The sequence below is a fragment of the Leuresthes tenuis genome, unplaced genomic scaffold (assembly GCF_036924035.1).
Source record: "Leuresthes tenuis unplaced genomic scaffold, fLeuTen1.0.hap1 SCAF_11, whole genome shotgun sequence".
NCBI classification, from domain to species: Eukaryota; Metazoa; Chordata; class Actinopteri; order Atheriniformes; family Atherinopsidae; genus Leuresthes; species Leuresthes tenuis.
The window spans coordinates 23,555,568-23,575,849 of record NW_027325365.1 but is presented as its reverse complement, the minus strand read 5'-3'; the positions used below and the strand labels follow the sequence as shown (position 1 = coordinate 23,575,849).

At 39.4% G+C, this 20,282-nt stretch overlaps 2 protein-coding genes across 3 annotated transcripts in view; one reads left to right on the top strand and one right to left on the bottom strand.

Moving 5' to 3' along the window:
* The window catches only part of pigg (phosphatidylinositol glycan anchor biosynthesis class G (EMM blood group)), a 154,951-nt gene extending 138,192 nt beyond the window's left edge, over positions 1-16,759 (top strand). The window contains exon 14 of the transcript XR_011917826.1: positions 16,750-16,759. The gene's annotated coding sequence lies outside the window, so the exon portion shown is untranslated. The remainder of the gene's footprint in view (positions 1-16,749) is intronic.
* Positions 1-20,282, bottom strand: part of LOC140318388 (pro-neuregulin-2, membrane-bound isoform-like) — a 56,780-nt gene that overhangs the window by 14,455 nt on the left and 22,043 nt on the right. For both annotated transcript variants that reach the window (XM_072396190.1, XM_072396191.1), the window contains exons 2-6: positions 16,011-16,173; positions 13,645-13,763; positions 11,380-11,503; positions 4,571-4,629; positions 268-291 (exon numbers count right to left, since the gene is read on the bottom strand). In XM_072396190.1, the coding sequence (XP_072252291.1) occupies positions 268-291; positions 4,571-4,629; positions 11,380-11,503; positions 13,645-13,763; positions 16,011-16,173 (489 nt within the window). The remainder of the gene's footprint in view (positions 1-267; positions 292-4,570; positions 4,630-11,379; positions 11,504-13,644; positions 13,764-16,010; positions 16,174-20,282) is intronic.

The window sequence follows — 20,282 nt, the reverse complement described above, 5'->3', positions numbered from 1 at the left end:
CTTCACCATAAATGTACCCCTTCCTGGTTTGTTTGTCTCCTCTAATGTCTGCTTGTCCAAATTTGTCAGATTAGAACAAGAAGAATGCATGCAGAGAAAGGAGGTTAGGTGCCTTAAAATCAGGTTAGTGGGCAGAAGAAAAAGAGGGACAGGTTGAGAGAGACCCAGTTGTTGGTATTAGAAAGGAAATGGCACAGTAATGTGTGATTGTGAGAGGATCTTGGCAAACCATTTAAGCACAGTAAAATGAATAATAATGTTCCATACCCATAAATTCAATTTTGAGAAGCTCTGCCAGCGCAGAAAGTTGTCATGGTAAAAAGAAAGAGACACAGGGTCAGGTGTAATGTCCACTTTAAAGCAGATGTATTATTTCCATGTCCTGTATGTGCTGAACCTGGATATAAGTTAATTAGCGCTGTCAATCATCGTGATTGACATGTGTACCGTCCAGTAACAGACAGACAACTCAGACAGCCTCAGCTCTGTGACACCCCCCAAAAATGAAGGGGGAAAAAAAAGAACCCAAAATAAATCAAAAGCGAAGGGAGAAAATGAACCAAAGGCAGAAGGAAAGAGACACCAGCAGGCAGGAGAAGGCATGCAGACACAGAGAAAGACAGAGAAAGACAGCAAGACAAGAAGCCACATCACTTACTGCTATATTTACTAGACCTCATTTCTGGAGTAAACAACATTGGACAGAAATACAAAACAAATGAAAAAACGAAAGGAAAAAACAAGGAAACAAAAGATAAAAAGCAGTGAGTTACTGTCCAACATAAAAACACACTACAGTTGATGAGGCTGGAACAGCAAATGGGGGTGGGTGCTCTGACTCGTTTGACTAATGGCAGTTGTGTGCCTTTGTATTGATTACAGCATACTCTTGTATAGCACTTTGTCCCACTACTGCTGCGTACAGCTATTATAACCTCTCAAATAATTTACAGGGAAATCATCCCAGCATTCCATATTTCCATGACTTTGCATGCATTACTGATCATAAAGAGAGGGAAACATCAGCCAGTGTTCCACCCCTAACCTTAACTTAGCGTGTATCTTCACCAACACAGTGCAAAACAAAAACACAATGTCACCAGGACAGGTTTTAGAAAGACAAGACCGGATAATGAGGTCAAAAATAAGTAGCCATAACATACAGTCTGATATGTTATGATGTAAAAACCTGGTTTAATTTTGACATTTTACAGCGTGGATGTTTTATAGTAGACAAACACCAAAACGAGACAACGTGGCATGAAGCAACAGTGTTTAACCTCTGGAAACAAGAGGAAGACGATCATACCAATCCTTCTGTTTAATCTCAATTTGATTGCTTGGACACAAATGTGAGAATGGCAATAGGCAGAAGGAACACAGCAAAGCACACAGCAATCTTGAAAAGCTCCAATTTCTTATGCACAAGTCCTGCCATCTTATCTTGCTCTCTTCTGATTGTGTCAACAGTGATTAAATGTGTGGCACTATCACTGTCCATGCGGTCACAGGAAAGCAACAAAACACACCCCATTTGCATCCCTATGACTTAAAGGAGTAGTTCAACATTTTGGGAAATCCTCAAATTTGCCATCTTGTAATGATTGTAAATTAAACACTAAAACAGAACTAGATCACCTTTTTTCTGATAAATCCAAGCATTAACAAAGTGCAAAATGCTGTGCATTTATCACCTTCAAATGTTTATCATCTTGGCTACATAAATTAATTAAAAAGGGGCCATCAATGCTAATACTAGTTAGCTAGCTAACAGTGTCCCTTTCTGTCAGGCATTGACAGTACATCTGTTATATGTTTATTGTCAGTCATCCAGGTCATGGTAATCAGAAGAGCTTGAATAAGGGCAACTGGACTTCTTCTTGGATCTTGAAGACGTTTCACCTCTCATCTGAAAGACTGCTTTAGTTCTAAACTAAATGGTGGGGAGTATCAGCTTATAAGCAGAGAGGGTCGTTACAGTCATGTGTGTCACTGAACCCCCTGACCAACATTCATGTCGTTTGAGTTATTATCACCTATTATTCAAGCTCTTATGGTTAAATATGTTGTAGCTTTTTTTGGTGTGTTAAATTGATAGTGTGTTATTAGGTGTCCGGTCAGAGCCTGGACAAATTGTAAATATTCAAAAAATGTATCACCGTGGTCAAATTTAACATGTCTCTTTTTCGATAAGTGCACACTTTACACTGTTCAATTAAAGGCAATAATTTGCCATTAAACCAGTAATTAGTGCACAGAGTAGGCTGTACTTACACGAATGTGTACTAACAAAATAATCTGTACTGAGAGTTGATCTAAGCTATAGTTGCATTTTAAGATGAGAGGGCTGATTTCACACTCATGTCTGACTTTAGGTATAATGCTAGACTGTCTGCTAGTTTAGCTTTGTATTAAGACAAAAGAAAGTCCCACACAATATATAAAACTACAAATGTAAGGTTTCTTAAAAGTTATTCATGTATTCACAAAAAACAAAATGAGATAGGCTTGTTCGTGAACTTTCGTGCCCTGGAGAGAACAAGGCTCTCTGTTTTACACAGTTTTTAGAGTTTCTTACAAGCTTCAGCATTTCTTGGCTCCAGTTTCATATTGAGTGTAGATGCATCTTTTTTTTTTTCCAAGATAGCAAATAATATAATTTCCCAAAGTGTATAAATGATAAACTCAATTCAAAATCACTGCGATTATAAGCAAATGAAAAAGGTGACAGTATCTGAACAGATTAGGTGTAAACTAAACAAATTTCAAACAGCAATTAATCACATGCTATAAGGAGACAATTTATCAGATGATCCATGGATGCTAATAGAAAAACAACAGGCATTGAACTCACCACTTCAGTCTTTATAGTAGTCTCTTAAGCCGGGATGGTTTCCTTAGGTGTGATCTCAAGAAACTCAACTCATATGAAGATCACCATCTTCGACAAACTGAACACCAGTTGAATAACCATAAGTGGCTACGTTTACATGCACAGCAGTATTCTGAGATAAATTTGATTATGACGTTTCTCTGGATAAGGTGCTATCATGTAAACACCATTTTCTGATCTGATCAACCTCACATTAGGTCACATTCGGAGTAAGCAAAAATCGAGTTCTGCTCTTGGAGTAAACTTACTTGTAATATTTAGACATTTGTTAAACTTAATTGCAATATTACCGATCTCATCTTATTTTTTCTTTCTTGCCTTACTAAAGTTTTCACAGCACCTGGCAATACGCACTGTGGCTTTTGTCTGGAAAGGTCTGCTTCTCATAAAAAACTTCAGGCCTCTTTCACAGAAACTCAGGGACTTGTTTTTGACTTATTTTCACAGACCGAGTCGCTTGTTCTGTCCCGAGATCTGCTCCAGCAGCCGGGTCGGTGCAGAACAGGATGGGCGCAGATAAAAAGAAGACTTCTCAGACTACAAAGAAGCCCGAGTAATGCTTTGTGTTCTTAAAGATGTGGATAAAAATGAAGGCTTTGGATGGGCGAAAGAATTCCCTATAGCGTAGGTGACATAACATAGGTGTGACACTTTAACTGGACAATACTTTGTTACATAAATAGAATATCCTATATGCAACTCTTGTAAGCACTATAATCGGAATATTATTAAGATTAAGGTCAGAAGTCAGAATATTGCTGTGCATGTACAAATAGCCAACGATGCCCTGAGATCACGTTGACTGAAGACTGAAAATGTAAACACACCTTTTCTCTTCATCTTTAAATTGTATCGTGTTTCACAAGCAAGTCAAATGTCAGCTTAACAGTTTGGCTTAAGGACCTACTGTTGCTTCTTTTCGTGACTGATGGCTGTTCAAAACAGTCTCAGAAGGGGTTATATAGTTCAAAAATACTTTTTAACCACGCTCCTGCTCTAAGAGGTAATATCTGTAATAGTTTCCGTTATGTTTATAAAAGGGCACATGGAAGGCTAAAGACAATAGCCTATATTCATTGATAGTTTTTGTACAGCTAAAAAATTAATAAGCACCGATGGACCATCTACATAAGGAGCTGACAAAGTGACTCAATAAAAGCAAATAACTTCATGTATTGTGTTAATTATCTGTCTCCTCTGTTTCATGTAATTCTCTGGATCAGGCAGCAGCAGTTTTTAGAGTGCAATTTTCAAATGCAGAATTTTCAAATGGGAGAGTAGACCAGATAATGTGAAAATTTGTTTCTTACTTGTCAATTTAAGGACTTTTATAGCAGCGTAGAAGCTCAAGTATCCAATACATTTATAAAATGAGATTTCAAGTGAGCTGGCATGAAACATAGATGATATGAAAATTAGAACATTTCTAGATTGGTTGTTTCTGGTTACCAGAGGAGCACCACAGAGGAACCAAGGGAGACAGGGCAAGGAAGGGGTGGACATAGTCATGCAAACGCACACCCTCATACATACAGACACATATATCAACTTACATGAAACAGAGAAACAGCTTTGAAAACACACACATACACACACATCACTCCCACCACCCAATCCCTCCAATGTAGCATGCAGCATCTCAGTGGGAAGGAGACAGACAAGAGCAAATGGACATACTGTAGAAACCGGCCATGACGGAGTTTTGACAGCGGTCCCCCGTATAGTCATTGGGACACCTGATGGAGGGAAAATGAGACACAGAGGGGAGGGAGAGGGGGATGGGGTGGGGTTAAAGATACAGTGGGAAGAGAAGGATAAAACAGGAGGAAAGAGGGGAGGAGAAATAAACAGATAAGAGGAAAAAGAGGAAGGGAAGGAGGGAGACATAAGAGAGCAGAGAGATGAGGGATTAGAAACAGCACAATCCACCAACTACAGAGAGAGAGAGATGACCTGCATACTGTGACATCACCGCCATCAATATGACATCACTGCGACAGTTCAGACAGTTCATCACAGTCACAACGGTCATGTGATGGTGGTGCAGGAAGTAGGAGGGGTCAGACGTACAGTCGTTAACCTCCAACCCCTCTCATACACTGGCAGATACACACAAGCACACACACAAATATACACTAACATTTGCCCTATAATAAAGTGTGGAGTGACTCGGTGCACTTTCTTTATACTGACCTGAATACTTGTACTAGAATTGGTTAACACAAACATGTAAAAAATACCAAGAAAATCCTGGCATATTTTAAATGTGTAGTCTGGAAAAAAATCACAACAAGAGTAAGTTGGCAAATTCTTCATATCATATTCAGTTAATGCCTTTTTTTCCAGTTAGAGTTAGTGAGCATTTAAAATGAGCCTGTTAAACAAAATAACCCTTAAAAAATAGACTAGAAGTGAACCATATGATGTAAGAATCTCCTTCCACTTGTACTTCCCTTGCTTCTTCTCATTTTGTTGATTACTTAGCCTGGAACCTTTGGGCAGAGGGTAAACAGACACCAGCCAATGACGGCGCGTGCCGAAAAGCGAAGCGATCAGTTCAAATCTCCGCCTCCTCCCTCCTCCCGCTCTGTCTTTCACTTTCTGAACACACTCAGAGCTTTTCCAGCAGGGGAGTGTTTGAATGCTGCGCTTGCAAACAGTAACCACTGAGTATACATTTAGCAAATCAATCTGAGTCAAGTGGCTGGCCATTACAGTAACAAGATCTCTGTCATAGGCTAACAGTTTAAAGCAGATTTACTATGTAATCTATGATGATCTAGACCCTGTGATTTGTTTCAGAGTCTTTTTATCAAGTGGTAAAGAAATGCATAAATCACATTACATCATATATGGTCAGTTGGGAGCAATACAACATTTCAGACTGACGTATTATGAACATATATTACACACACAGCCAGCACATGAAGAGAAACATTAGCATTTATTTGATGCCTCTGGAAGCTTGACCATTACAGGATAAATATTACCTCTCTTACCTCTTTTTTTGGTCTCCATCAAGATCATGATGGAAACTCTTTAGCTCCTAAATCCTCCACTATGTTTAAAAGGTAACTGCTAAATTTGGCATCTTGTTGTGTCAGTTCATCTGAACCGTTTCAGTGAAAACAGCTGCTTGCTGGTGCTGGAGACAGGATGAAGATTTAATTGAAAAAAAAAAAAAATTTCAAGAGTGCTTAAAAACAAAAGGAGGCCTGAATGCTGGAAATGTTCAAATAAGCCGAAGTGATCTACAAGAGGTGGAAAAGCAGTGCACTTTGTTTTAGTCATGCAGCTGCACACGAGAGCAAAGCCATGCAGTTTCAGCCGAATGCAATGTCCTCGCTTTGTGTAAAGGCATGTTTGTATGAACTCCATTAAGAAAATGAGGACCTGCAAAAGACTCTTAAAACTGATCTGTTTCTCACAAAGACAGAAATAAAATTAAAAAAAACACACACACACACATGTAGCCCTCCACAGTGTGCGAGCATGAAAATGGCTGAAATAGGTTTTGGCATTTCTTGGGCATAAATGATAGCGGCAGTTTACATGCAGCTGCAGAATGTGGTGTTCTGTTTCTGGATGGGTGGCGAGCTGTCAGCGATACCACGGGACGAATGTGATTCATATTCTGGCATCAGCCATCAAACTCACAACACTGAAACTAACAAGTAGGCTCCTCACTGCATCACAGGAAACAGAAAATGGATACAGATACACATAATAAAATACAATGGTATTTTTGTGTATATTTGACTTGCAGTGTTTATTTCTACAAATGTTACAGTCCTTATTCCTTCTATTAAATATCAAGGTTCTTATTTCAAACAGCCTTGAAAATAAAATAAAAAATCCCAAGAGAGCACTCACAAACCTGAAATGTTTTGAATTGTGTGTTATAATGGGTGTCATGGCTTTTACTCTGCCACGCATAATTGATCTAATCTTTTTATTGCTGTAATTGATAGTCGACTGGCTTTTACTGCAGTCGAATGAAAAATAGCCATCATATGGAAAACCTGATCCAACTGCAGCGCACATTACACTGTCGATGAGTCACAACAATTGACCACAATCCTATGATATTATGGGTGTGGCAATATTACAGACATTACAGGAATGGCAAAAGCTGCTCAGCTATTTCACCCAGCCCTAGCAATAACCATCCTGTATTTATTCCAGTGATGTAGTGCCTGCTCAACAAATTTATCCAGTTTAAAATGCAAGGACCTTCCCTCCTGCCCTCTTACATACACTGTCCATAGAACTGACTGGGTATCCTTTTCCCACCACTAAAGAGACAACTTGCATTTTGAATCAATTAAAGCAAAAACCCTCAGTAGAGCACACTCAGCAATTTCCCAGAGATATAAATAGAGCAGAGAGAAAGAGGTGGGAGAAGCAGCTCTATGCCGGCAAAGCTTTTACTGTATATAATTTCTTTTCTCTCTCTCTCTCTCTTTGCCTCTTATTTCTCCTTCTCTCTTGAGCCTTTCGTTATCTGCTCATGCTTGCTTCCCCTTCTCTCGCTCCAACTGTATTGATCTCTTAAACCTGAAATGAGTAGAAAAGACATAAAGCTAGCAGACCTTTAGTTTCAACCATATGGATTAAGGCAAAGCATTTTAATTGTCTTATGTTTGATGCAAAAAGTCAGTTAATTTTAATAATAAACTAAACAAAACACACACAGCCATGGATGTTAGGTTCAGGCATCTATACAAATATAACCTGATGGCATTTGCAGATTATATTAAATTAACTTTATTGATTCACAAGGGGCAATTTGGCATATTCAGGCTGCAGTTCGGAATCCATCTATCCATTAGCAATACTTATTTTAATCCTGTATGTGGACACTGGGTGCTGGAGCCTATTCTTGCTGATACTGGACGGGAGGCAAGGGGCACCCTGGTCAGGTTTACAGAACATCTCAGTGCTAGCTCAGAGGGACAGATGGCTACTCTCAACCTTTATAGTGGAGTCAAAAGGACAAAATTAAGACTATTGAGAAGCTGGGAGAGGCTTCAGCCTTACCAATGACAAGCCAGAACTAGTATGTTTGCCAGTGGTGGGAAAAGTAACTACTCCTGTGGTTTAAAAGCAGCCCTCTGCATCAGCTGGCGACTAGCACAACTGAGCTGGTGATTCACTGAAACTGAAAAGTGATGTTGACATCTCTGTGGTCAGATCAGTAACCTTTTAGATTTGGGAACAAGTTTGATCATCTCTGTGATTATTCAATGCAATCATTTTTCCAAAAACCTCTCTGAATCGGCCACAATTTTTAGGTGCAATGTCAAATCTTCCAGAAATTCAGTGTTTTCAAACTTTCACAATTATAATATAATTATATAACTAGTGGAAATGACAGATATAAGTTGTTAATCCTACATGTCGGTTTGCTCTGTGCCGCTTCAATGCATTTACCATACACAGGGCTACACAGTCATTTTTTGCATTGACTGCATCAACATTTTTTCATGGTGCTGCAATAATGCATTTTCAGGGTTACCATTTTGTCATCAACCATACTCAAAGCTAAAATCAAAGTTGCAGGTAAACATTTGTCTTTATTTTAATTGCAACACAAACAAAATTATTATTAAAAAAAATCTTTAGAATTCTTCACGAACCTAAACTTTCCAAACCTAAAATCACTCAAAATTGTGTGCTGCTCCCAGATACTGTGGGTAAGGTTTAGATCGAACCTATTCTTTTTGAAGAGGAGGATTTGTGACTAAAATTTGTGAAAAGCAGTTCTTCGCTGGCTATTCCATAGGCAGCCTTGAGTTTTATTATCATTTCAGACCTCTCACTGCTTCGGTTTGCCTGATGCTGAATTACTGCACGGAGAGAAGGCAAAAAAAAAATTGGGTGATTTTTGGGTGCAACAGGCAGCACGGTATTTTTCTTAACAAAAAAAAATCTATCAGGATTTCTCTTCATCTTGACTTACTGGGTTACTGCTGGGTTAGATGCATGAGTATTCATCTCATCACAGCCCACTATCATTGGCCAAGTCACTGCCTGACTTTGGCAGACATAGCCACCAAAGACTTCTCAGTAGTCTTAATCTCATCCCCTTTACAGCACCACACAGCTATGGGCAATTTACAATCACCAGTTGACCTAACACCCATGTCTTTGGGCTTTGCGAGGACGCCTACTCATCACAGCAAGGCTAACCAGCAGTTTGGAGCGCCTTCCAGTCTGACTAATTAATCTGAGGGGCTGCAGATGTGCGTAGACAAAGGGGAGCCACAGCTCACCAGAGGGGACACTTGTATGTGCTCATCTACACTTTCACCTCTGCTTTAGCCAGGATGCCTTTCTGCATGTACTGTCCTCCACTTTGACTTACAAACTAAATTTTGCAGTACAGCATGATCTTCCCCTTCAGGGAAGAGAGGAGATTATCTGTTTCCATGGTCGGCAAAAGAAGAGCTTGCGAATACAACCTCAAGTTTCAAATGTATCGTAAATTTTTGCCGCCTGCCAGTGCCATGCAGAGGACTGATTTGCAGCTGCTGTGCAGATTCATGAGAGACTAAAGGGAGGGAGAGTCTACATATCTCTGAAGTGAACAAGCAGCATAGACAGTCTACAGACAGCAGTCTTATTTACATCCTGTTATCCACTGGCCCTAACAGACAGGCCAACAAAGGATGACAAAGATGAGAGGCTGCAATAAGTCTCTGTAAACTGCAGACTGGTGAGTTTCTTCTCTGAATATGCAGCGTGTTACATGTAGTGTTATAATGCACACAAGGCTGTTCAAGCCCCCAAATTTTCCAACCCTTAACAGCTTTATACACAGCTCATAATGTCTATGTGAAACCTTTTAAACTAAGTTTTCTGCTTGTCAGCACCATGAGAATAAATTCTGATTTATCCTTCAGCAGTGACCGGAAATTATCTCATATGGGAGGTAGAGAGAAAGAGTGAAAGAGAAATAAAGAGATGGAAAAAAAGAAGAAGCAAAGCGTACAGGTATGAAAGAGACACCTAAGCATCTAAGGACAAATTTCTTGCAGATACGTTCTTTTGTACAGACAGCATCACAACAAAGCTTTTGATGATGCATGACTATACGCACCATCTGTTATCCACACCGTCACTGGCAGCGTTTGTTGCACATCTAGTGACCCAGTATATACGGGAAGTTGCAACTCAAAGATTACAACCTCCAGTTTAGAAACAAGCACATCTTACCGGGTGGAAAACAAAGACTTTGATAGCTTGGATTAGAACAAAGCTTTGGTTGCAGACACAGATGTTATTCTAAAACACTTCATTGTGCTCACACAACCTGAATAGTACATTATTTAAATCCTGTACTGAAATACAGGTTGATGCTTTTGTAGCGCACTTAATCATTTCAATGTTACATCAACTCCACCATAATTCAAAGCGCAATTTATGCTTGCAGTCAGCTGTTGGGGTTAAAAAGGATATGATTATGGTTGCACAGTGAATTGGATTGCTACCCACAGTGGTACACTGTAAATTATTCTTCAAATCTGACCAAATCTGTAGACTGAAAAAGTCATTCTGGTGTAGTTCCATAAATAGTTCAATATAAAAACCCAAGAGTGCAAATCACTGTACGTTAATGAAGTACTGACATCTGTCTTACCTGCGCTGTCCTCTTTGCTGCTCTTAGTTTGCAAAGTGTATCATGGTTACATGCCAACAGAGTGACTGTCAGCAGAGATGGCAGCTAATATATTATGTCAGCAGGACGTCCTGGCTAAGCATACTCAGAAACAGTTTTTAGCACAGAGCAGACTTAAGGGGAATTGTTAAGGCACCTGCATTCTATAAACTAACAAGATTCTGCTTTATGATCTTATGGGAACATCTATCAACCATATACACTGTCTTCACCCTGCATGTTGATGCTAAAAAAGTAAAGAGCGTGAAAACTATTTTTTCCCAGAATGCAAATTATTGACAGTTACACTAACAGTTCTGTAGTTAGTTCAGGCATAACTACATAAATCGAAAATGGTGTTGTTTCATAATGTCCATGGCTAATAAAATAAAAATAAAATAAACCTGTAAGCACATTTATCCTAAAGTTGAGATGTTTTTTTTTACAATTGCATTTCCTCCCATTTCACAGGCAGACCTCACTCACTCTCTCTTACATGATGTGATCTGGTTAGAGCAAGAAACATGGACTTTTGATGCATATGGACACTGAGTGTAGGTGAAGATCTGTCACAGCCATCTGCTCTACACTTCTGAGTACAAAGTGAAAACAAGCCCTCAGACATGGTGGCGTGGTAAGGTGGGATACAGGCGTGTATGTGGAGGGGGAACAGCAGGGAACAGTGGACAAGGTGGAGCAGTGACCAGCAACATCACAGAGAGAAGAGAAACAGAAAGAGAGAAACAGACAGCGGGTGGAGAGACGAGAGGAGCGACTACACAGTGATGTGCTGAGGGAATGAGGGCTGACACAGAGACAAACTTACTTGCAGGACAGCTGGTTAATACCATGAATGAAGTAACAGTCTCCTCCGTTGACGCAGTAGGCCTTCTCAGAGTCATTGCAGCGTCTTGCATGACTCACACCTGGAGACGGGGTCGTGGTGGTCACTAAGAGCAAGACAGGTGACAGGAAATAAGACAGAAACGGCATCATGTTCAGGAGATCACCATCCAGGATTTCTGAGCATTTAAATTTCAAAATTTCAGAATTTCCAACTTCAAACTCAAATTTAAAGATTCTCACTTGGCTTACAGGCCAAGCTTTTGATATTATCAACCCAGAAAGCACAGGATATTCAAATAATTTTACCCTGTGGTTCTCCTGAGGTCATAGTGACACGAAGTATGACCTAATGTTCAGAGAATGCTCACGAGGTAATGTAATAGCAAAACATTTACTAAATTTAGTTTGCGGAACTAAATACTCCAAAGTTCTGTGAGAAGACTGTTGCACTCTTTACACAACATTCCCAACAGGTTGTATTCTGGTATTTATGAATAAAACAATTATATAATTAAAGAACATTCTTGAAACATTGCAGAGAGCTGATCTGTCTGTACAGTACACATGTGTACTGTATACATGTGTACATGTCTATACAGTCTATACAGGTTTAAGTGTAACCAGTTTCATAATTAAGAAATGAAACATGCAGTTTTTGAGAAATATACATTTCTCATTCTTTCTTAAGATATTAGTTACAAGGGAAGGCAAACATTTTTGATATTTCCATAAAATCTACTAACGGTAACGGTAACCGTGTCAAGTCAGAACACGTTTTGTTTGAGTTTTTCTTGCCTGTAAGTAATCGTACTCTTGTTTTACTAAAGAACCGACTACTGCAGAAACTGCATTGAAACTTTAGTCAATTGAGTTTAACTGTAGAATTGGGGCATCGACTGGTTTAAAATACATTCAAATCAAAATGCAAGGTTCCACGTATTGATGTTAACAAGTTTTTAATGTTAAAGCCAGGTTCCAGTTTGTATTTGCTGAATCTGGCACAATTTTTTTTTAATGTTTATTGAACATCAACAATACAACATGTCCACAGATTGAGGACAGGCGAAAAGCACGTTCCCATATGAAACAAACTCACGTTTGCTGACATTTGCCCCCACCCCCACAAGGGCAGAAAGGGTACAGAAAGGGCACAGAAAGCCATAGATTGTCCTACCTCAACTGGTAAGATGTTGATGTGTGGGATACCAAATACGACGGAGATAAGGTGTGGGTTGGCCACAAAATTGTAAGCTACGTGAAAAATATCAAATATTTACTAGTTTTGGGCGTGACCAAAACATGTGGATGAGATCAGTGGGGAACTGGCTGCATCTGTTACAAGCATCTGCAATATTGGGATAGATTTTAGACAATTAGTGTAGTAAGTCCTGCGCATGACTTTGAGAGAGGAGGTGTGTACTAACTCAAGAATATTGTCCCATTGGTCTTCCTCTAGATTGAGCCCTAGACCTCGTTCCCATACATTTTTTGTTTGCTGTGGGAAAACTGAAGTAGTGGAGTCCATGGCATCAAAGATATGGCAAATGCAAATGCAAATCCAATAAAGTCTGTTGGGGGGGGGATTTGGGAAGTCAGGACAGTTTTTCTTGATAAAGGGCCTGATTTGAAAAAAGTAGGAAAGGTGAGATGAGGAGAGCTTAAATTCGGTCGACAGGTCAGTAAAGGACATGAAAGATTTTGCTGTCATAGAGATTATCAATAGATTATGCCCCTCTCAGATCATAATGGATGGTTTAAAACTGTGATTGTGGGACATTGGAGCATGAATAGAGGAGTCTTGCAGGCCACAATGCTTCCTGAACCAGATTTTGAATGACTACTGGGTTAATGCTAACATCAGTGGCTAACACAGAGAGCGGAGAGCACAGCCATGCCCGCCATGAGGTCTGAGATGAAGCGATTTCAATTTGGGCCTGGGCAGGCTGACTGGTAACGGATTTGTCAGTCCAGTATAAAGGTTTATGAATATTAGCTGCTCAATAGTAATGTAAAAAATTAGGGAGAGCAAGACCCCGTACCCGCTTAGGAAGCGGCAATATCTTCTTTATGGCGCTATTTCAAATACTCTTGTTTTACAAGCAATGCAAACAGTTACTCAGTTTATTTCAAACTTCTCTAACTGCTTTTATTGTCTCTGTCTTCCCCTGCCAGATATCTCCTCTCTGAAAAATAGCTCGGACACAGAAACAGACAGACACACAGACAGAAATGCGTTGTTGCTTACAGATCTGCACGCTGATTATACTTGTGGCGTTTTCTTGTCCAAGTGAGTTTTCAGCCACACAAGTGTAGTTGCCGGAGTCTTCCACACGGACACGACTGATCTGCACCTTTGAATTTTTTCTTGACAGAAAGGGAAAGAAAAAGGTAGAGACAGAGGAGAGTGGTACAAAGTAGACAAAAAGACTGTCAGTTTTTGTTTTTGGGAAAAGAAAAACAGAACAAAACAATATACATTAATATTGAGAGTGATTGGCAAAGTTAATAGGCTGAAATCACGGTAAGCTAAAAGTAGAAAAGTCTTTTGAAGATAAAAATCTGTTCTAAGAAAGTAAGTGCAGCACCTTTGAGATAAAAACAAATATCTTTTCAATCAAGCATTCATAAAGAGCATAACGGGAAACTCAAACTTCATACTGCTGTTAACAGTAAATCAGATGCAAATAACCTGCAGATTCAGAGGCATACTGCAAATTTCTATCACGCCAAGAGTGATCTGTTAGCATGACAACACTGGCAACATTATGGGCTTTAGAACCATAGAGACAGAAATGCTGTGTTTGTCACAAGGGAGTGTGCAGATATGTGTGTCCACCACACGTGGAAGGACCCGTAAACTGACAGAATGTGTAACAAGAGATGCAGATTTCTGTACAAAATCAATTGTAACTTGCCTTATTGTGAACAGACTCTCGTGAACTTTGGTTTGTTTAAAGAGAATTTTGGCCACTGTGAAGTCCCAATTATGTCTATAGGGCATGTTATATTTTGAACACATGTGATAAGTGTGCATTTGTAGACTGGAAAGCTGCCATTACGTCGTTTGAGCAATTGAGCCTGGAGAGACAATAATTACAAGTTAGTCCAATATACACTCTTTAATCTGTGCCAACATGCATCTTGGGTGATCAGATCACAAACAGACTAAATGCAACCAAACAAAGCTGTGAACACAGGTGTGTATTCATATCATATTCATATCGTAAGAAGAGTTATGCCACTTGTGTCCACATTGTTATTCTTATAACGGTGTGAAAGCAAACGGGTCCTGGGCCACATGAAGGAAAGCCCACTCGTCTGACATGACGCCACACAAGAAGCACAATGTTCACTACAATATTTTCTCACTCTTCCTGTTTCCAGAAAATCACACACAGCATCCGAACTCACAGGAAGTATTCTTTGCAGAGAAAAAATCCTGCTACTGATTATTTACCTCTTGATATGCCAAACTGCACAATCAGATTAGAATAATATTTAAATGCTGTCAAAAAAAAATTTAAATTTCCAAATAATGTTGATTCACTACCGTCTTTTCTGCATAAAATCTTTTGGAAAAGTGAACCATTTTGACTGGAACAGAGTGAAGAATAGATTAAATATATTCAGCTGAGGTAAAACCTTTTGAGCTGCACCATACAAAGAAGCCCTAAAAGAAGCTTTACATTAAAACAAATTGTGGACAATGAGCCACATTATCACTCTCTTGATTTGCTGACAAGTCCGTTCTACACAGTTGACACTGGATCGAACACACAGTGGACAGTTATTCAGTCAATATGGATCAGATAATATTTCATCAATAAATTAAATTCTATAGGTTATGATAATACAAAATGAGTAAAACTTAATGAGCTAATTTGACTACTTTTCATAATTCACACACATCTAAAGCATTACCTTAAAAGCTTTCACAACATAAACAACAGGTATGTATTAACTTATTACTGTGTCACAATAGTAAGTTATTACATACCTATCGTTAATGGTTTCCTGCAGCATTCCTCTCAGTTGGAGTCAAATTATTGCTCTGTGTATTTTGCAAAGAAAGTGTGGAATCATGCATAAATGCTCCTTTTCTATGTGAGTATGCCGTAAAGTCTCAAAAAGAAAAGTCCTGGTTAAAAAAGAAAGGTAACAACCGGTTTCGGTTTGATACGTTCAAATAACGTTTGGTCACTCAGGACGCGTGCAGGGACATGTGATAATGCCAGGTGTGAACAGGGCTTTTATTTTGATCTCCAACATCCCCTCAGGGAAACATCTGTAGCATTTAGCCACTGAGTTCTATACTACATTCACCAGATAAATGCTAACTTCTGTTTAATGCTGGGTAAGTAGAGTACAGAAGGATTTCAGTGCATTTTCACAGAAGATATCTTCCTTCTATTGCAGGAATCTTAAAGAAGAGCAGCAGGAAGTACAAGTCTTATATTCTACCAATAGCCATAGGTCTAGCTCAATATGAAATTGCAAAGTGTCACGAAATCAAAGCTCCAAGCTTTATGAAGCTGTTGTAGAATGTCTTGACGAAATGCGTTAGTCCACATGAGTGTGAACAGATGAAAATTTAAAGTCTGAAAGACTCACTTGTTGGTTTTTATTTTGAGATCTCTGCCTTTCTGAAGCTCATGTCCATCTTTGTACCAGCGGAAGGAAGGGCTGGGATTCCCCGACGCCTCACACTTCAAGTACAGCTTGTCCCCTTCCGTCAGAGACTGGCCTCGCATCTGTCGCAGCTTAGGAGCAGAAGCTGAACATCGTGGGACAGAGAGAGAAGGACAGATTGAGAGGGAGACAGAGATAGGAAAAGTAAGGGACGTGGAAAGAAAAAGCAAAGCTTGCATATTGGAAATTAGTAAAGACATTCAATTAATCTATGTTTTTAACTGCATGAGTGCCTTTGTGTGTGTGCGCGTGTGTGTGATTATGTGAAGCAAACGGTTTTAGAGAAGGTTCAGATGCTGAGGTCAAAACCTGAGGAAACAGAGGAACAGAGGAAAAATCCATTCCATTTCACCAAGAACACGCACACGTACATACACACATGTATTCCCTGGCTCCACAACCTGGGCTTAAAGTTAATTAGAACCCAAAACCAAAAATCAATGTTTAACCTTCAAACAACCCTTTGAAGCTGTGTCCCACAGTGAAGCCTGGCCAAAATTTCCTCACTCCAAAGGCCCTAAAAAGTCAAACCGGTCCTCACAAACATAGACATGCACAGAGGAAAAGCACCTGAGAGAGGTGTGAGTCCTGAAAAGCAAAAAACAAACAGAAAGCTTACAGAAAAGGAAAAAAAAAGAACCCTGTCTCAGAAACTCTGCAGTAGATTTTCACAATGGAGCAATGTGTGTGTGAATGTGTGTGTACATGTGCTTCATCTGTCCCTGGAGAATTTCACACTCTCTCTTCTCTCCTTAAAAACTACAACAGACTGCATCACTGACACCAGCGCAGGCAACACAAGCACGCACGAGCTCAAGCAAAGAGACAGCTCAGCACCATCTCGAACCATATATACACGCATGCATGGACACACACACACACGGAGCATTTGATTTCACCCACATGCCTCTGTGCGCTAATAAGGGCCAAACACACGTATATACACACGCAAACACTCACACAGAGTAGTGCTAGGACACGCTTGATCAAACACAAGACAACTGTTGTGCAGGCTCAGAGCTCCTCTGCTGCAGCTTCCATTTCTCCTCATATAGATGCAGTAGATACACTTTATACATCAAAGAGGATATATGGTGTGTGTGTTGGGGGGGGGTCACTTTTTTCTGTGCATGAGAGCTTATATATTTAGATGTCTGACATCACTGCCAACTCAGAAAAAAACACAATCCTGGCACTTTGGTTTTGGGCCCTATATATTTGAAAATATGTGATTGAGTGAGTTGTTCAGATTTACAGGGTAAAGTTACATCACTCCACAGATTTATTCCATCTCCTCCCTCTGTATCGCCCGACTTCAACTTCAGATTATGGTGCATTGGCTGTATCTTGGGAGGGGAAAGTTAAAACACTTTTGCTCTTGCTTGTTGCTTTGCTATAAACATCAAATCTCATTATTATTCATATAGCTCCCTTTACTGAAGAAATACATGAGCCGTTAATGCTCTACCCCCATTTTGTTTACTGTTTTAAATCCTAAAAAGGAAACCAGACTTAACTGAAATCTGAGCCATTTTGCATTTTGTCACTCGATGAGTCCAGCAGCTGTTAAAAAACAAAAAAACTGACAAAAACCCCTGAAAAACAAACAAAAACACCCAAACAAAACAAAGACGAATGGCGACACAGTGAAGTCAAAAGCTTATAGAGCTGATATTTGACAGAGGATTTAGGATTAGTGAGTTCTCAATGGTGTTATTAACTGGCCAGCAACAGTTTAACATATGACTCATGATGAGTTTGTGCCTTAAAGAGGAATCAGACTGCCAGCTGTCTTTGGTTAGATTGCAGACGAGGGAAATGAAAGTATTGGAGAGTAATATTGCAAGTGAAGAATTTTCTTGTAAGTTTGGTGTGTGGTATAAGCTTTCAGGTTACTTACTGTATGCTTTCTCATACCATAACGACATGCTCCGAAGGTTATTACTATATGTATAGGAAGAGCCTTTTGACCAAAGGATGTCACAAACATTTCATTAAGACCTCAGAAAGTTGTGTCAGCTAGTGGAAAAAAGGGCATATTATGTCTCCTTTAATATCTGAAAGCATCGGTCTACATGTATGTGTACGTCTTGTCAATCCAAAAAAAAATGAAAAAAATCAAACATCCTGTTCTGCTTGTCAAGTGGAGAAAACTGTCACTTCAGTTTTCATATGTCTGTGTGTCTTTCTCTCATATGTAAGCAGGACTTAGTTGAGGATTTCCAAGCAGGAGGTGATCATGATGAATGACATACATTCAGTCCAAATTTGTCATGTTTACATGGACCAATTATTTCTGTGTGAAATCATCTGGAATAGAGATTGTGGTGGACATTTTAGTAAGGCACAGAGCCAGTTATTGTCTGCGGAGATAAGATGATTTTGATAATAATATCTTGCAAGAGAGAACAACACAGTACAAAATACAGAGTTGCTCTGATCACTGAGGCAAAGACACTTGTCACGTCATCCCTCCTTGGGTATAGTTGATTGTTCTTCTATCTTTCCTCCCCAACCACAGTTGAGGTTACCCAGGCACAGTCATAAATATCAGCCTCACCCCTGTCCCCCTTAAAGTGCAGCTACATCACTATAACGAGGAATTTAAGAAAACAAGACAGGGTGGTATCATGCAGCTCGGTCATTTGCAGGTTATACACAGTAACAGTCAATACAATGCATATAAGAATTCATTTTCCATTACAAGATTCAAAACCAAGCATGTACATGGGGAAAAAGAGAGCTCCTTAAAACTGTGCTTTTACATACCTTAATCAGAATTAACATTTTTTTGTGGAAAATAGGCCTGTCTGCTAATCTGTTGGAACAAAAAAACTAGCACAGTGGAGTCATGTCGTACCCTTCAAACAACATTTGCATGTCTGCTACTCTAAAATGAAGCAGCAAACTCAAAAGCACACAGGTCTCATTCTCCTGCTTTTTCCAAACAGTGGGGGAGTGAAACAAGACCAACCGTTCTGTTCACTCGGTCCCCCTTCCAGGAGCAGACTGGGAGCCTTTGGATGACAGTCTCAGGCAAAGACAGGTGAGAGGCAGCTCCTCACTAAATTTATCTTTCAGAAATGGATGAAAAAAAATTAAATCAAGATGTTCAATAGTTCCAACTCCTCTGAAGCCTTACTTAGCTTTTTTTTTATATATATACACAATGACAGGAAACATTTTGTCCATATAAACAGGGGGTGTGGAGATAGTCTTTTACTAGACTTATCCTCATTCAACTCATCTTAGTAAACTTGGTCACCAGTGTTAATTTCTTTTCATAGACTCAAGTAGCTCTGAGGCCAAATTCAGTGACATCCATTTTGCATTTTGAAACTCAAACCTTCACGGTCGAAGCCAGGTAAGCTGAATTTGAGAAGTAACTTTTTTTTTACAATGAATCGGTCAGACTGCTTGATCAACATGACAGATGTTGACTTCGCTGCTCTGAGCACTTGCAAAATGTTCACAGCTCCAAGCAGCTACCCCTCTCTGTCACTTTGTTATTAGATGAGTCAATCACTGCAGGTTAGGTGAGCGAAAATACCCCCTCTTGAAATAGCAAAAATAACTGGAGAGATTTTATTTTTCAACAAATGCATTCAAAATGTCTACGCTGTCAATGGTGTAATCCTGCTAAGAAGTGATGTCTAAGTGTGTGTGTTTGTTTGTCCAAACCTTGATATGTGTCATTCTGAGCTCTAGTGTTGTCATAAAACCATTGAAAACATCAATGAGCTGCACCTCTGCAATGGTTGACATGTTGTTTCATTATCATTCACACACACCCATATGCACAGGTTCACTTTCAGAAAGTCTCACTTCAGCATGGAAATATGTATGAAATCCCAATTCTGAAGATGCTGGGAAGCTGTGAGCTTTGTAAACGGAAACAAAAGACGAAATCAATATTTTATTCACAATAAAACTGCTCAAAGTCAATCAAATGCTGAAAGTGAGACCATTTTTACTATTTCATGAAAACTATTAGCTTATCTTGAATATGATGGTAGCAGCACATCTTAAAAAAAAAAAGAAAAGTTGGGCCATTTTACCACTATGTAGCATCTTCTCTTCTTTTAACAAACACGTAAAAAGTCATGTTAGCAAGGTTAAAATAGTACATCTCCGCCTCCACTTAAAGATTTTCTATCTGCTAAAAGAAAGAAACTTGACAGTGATGTCATCAGG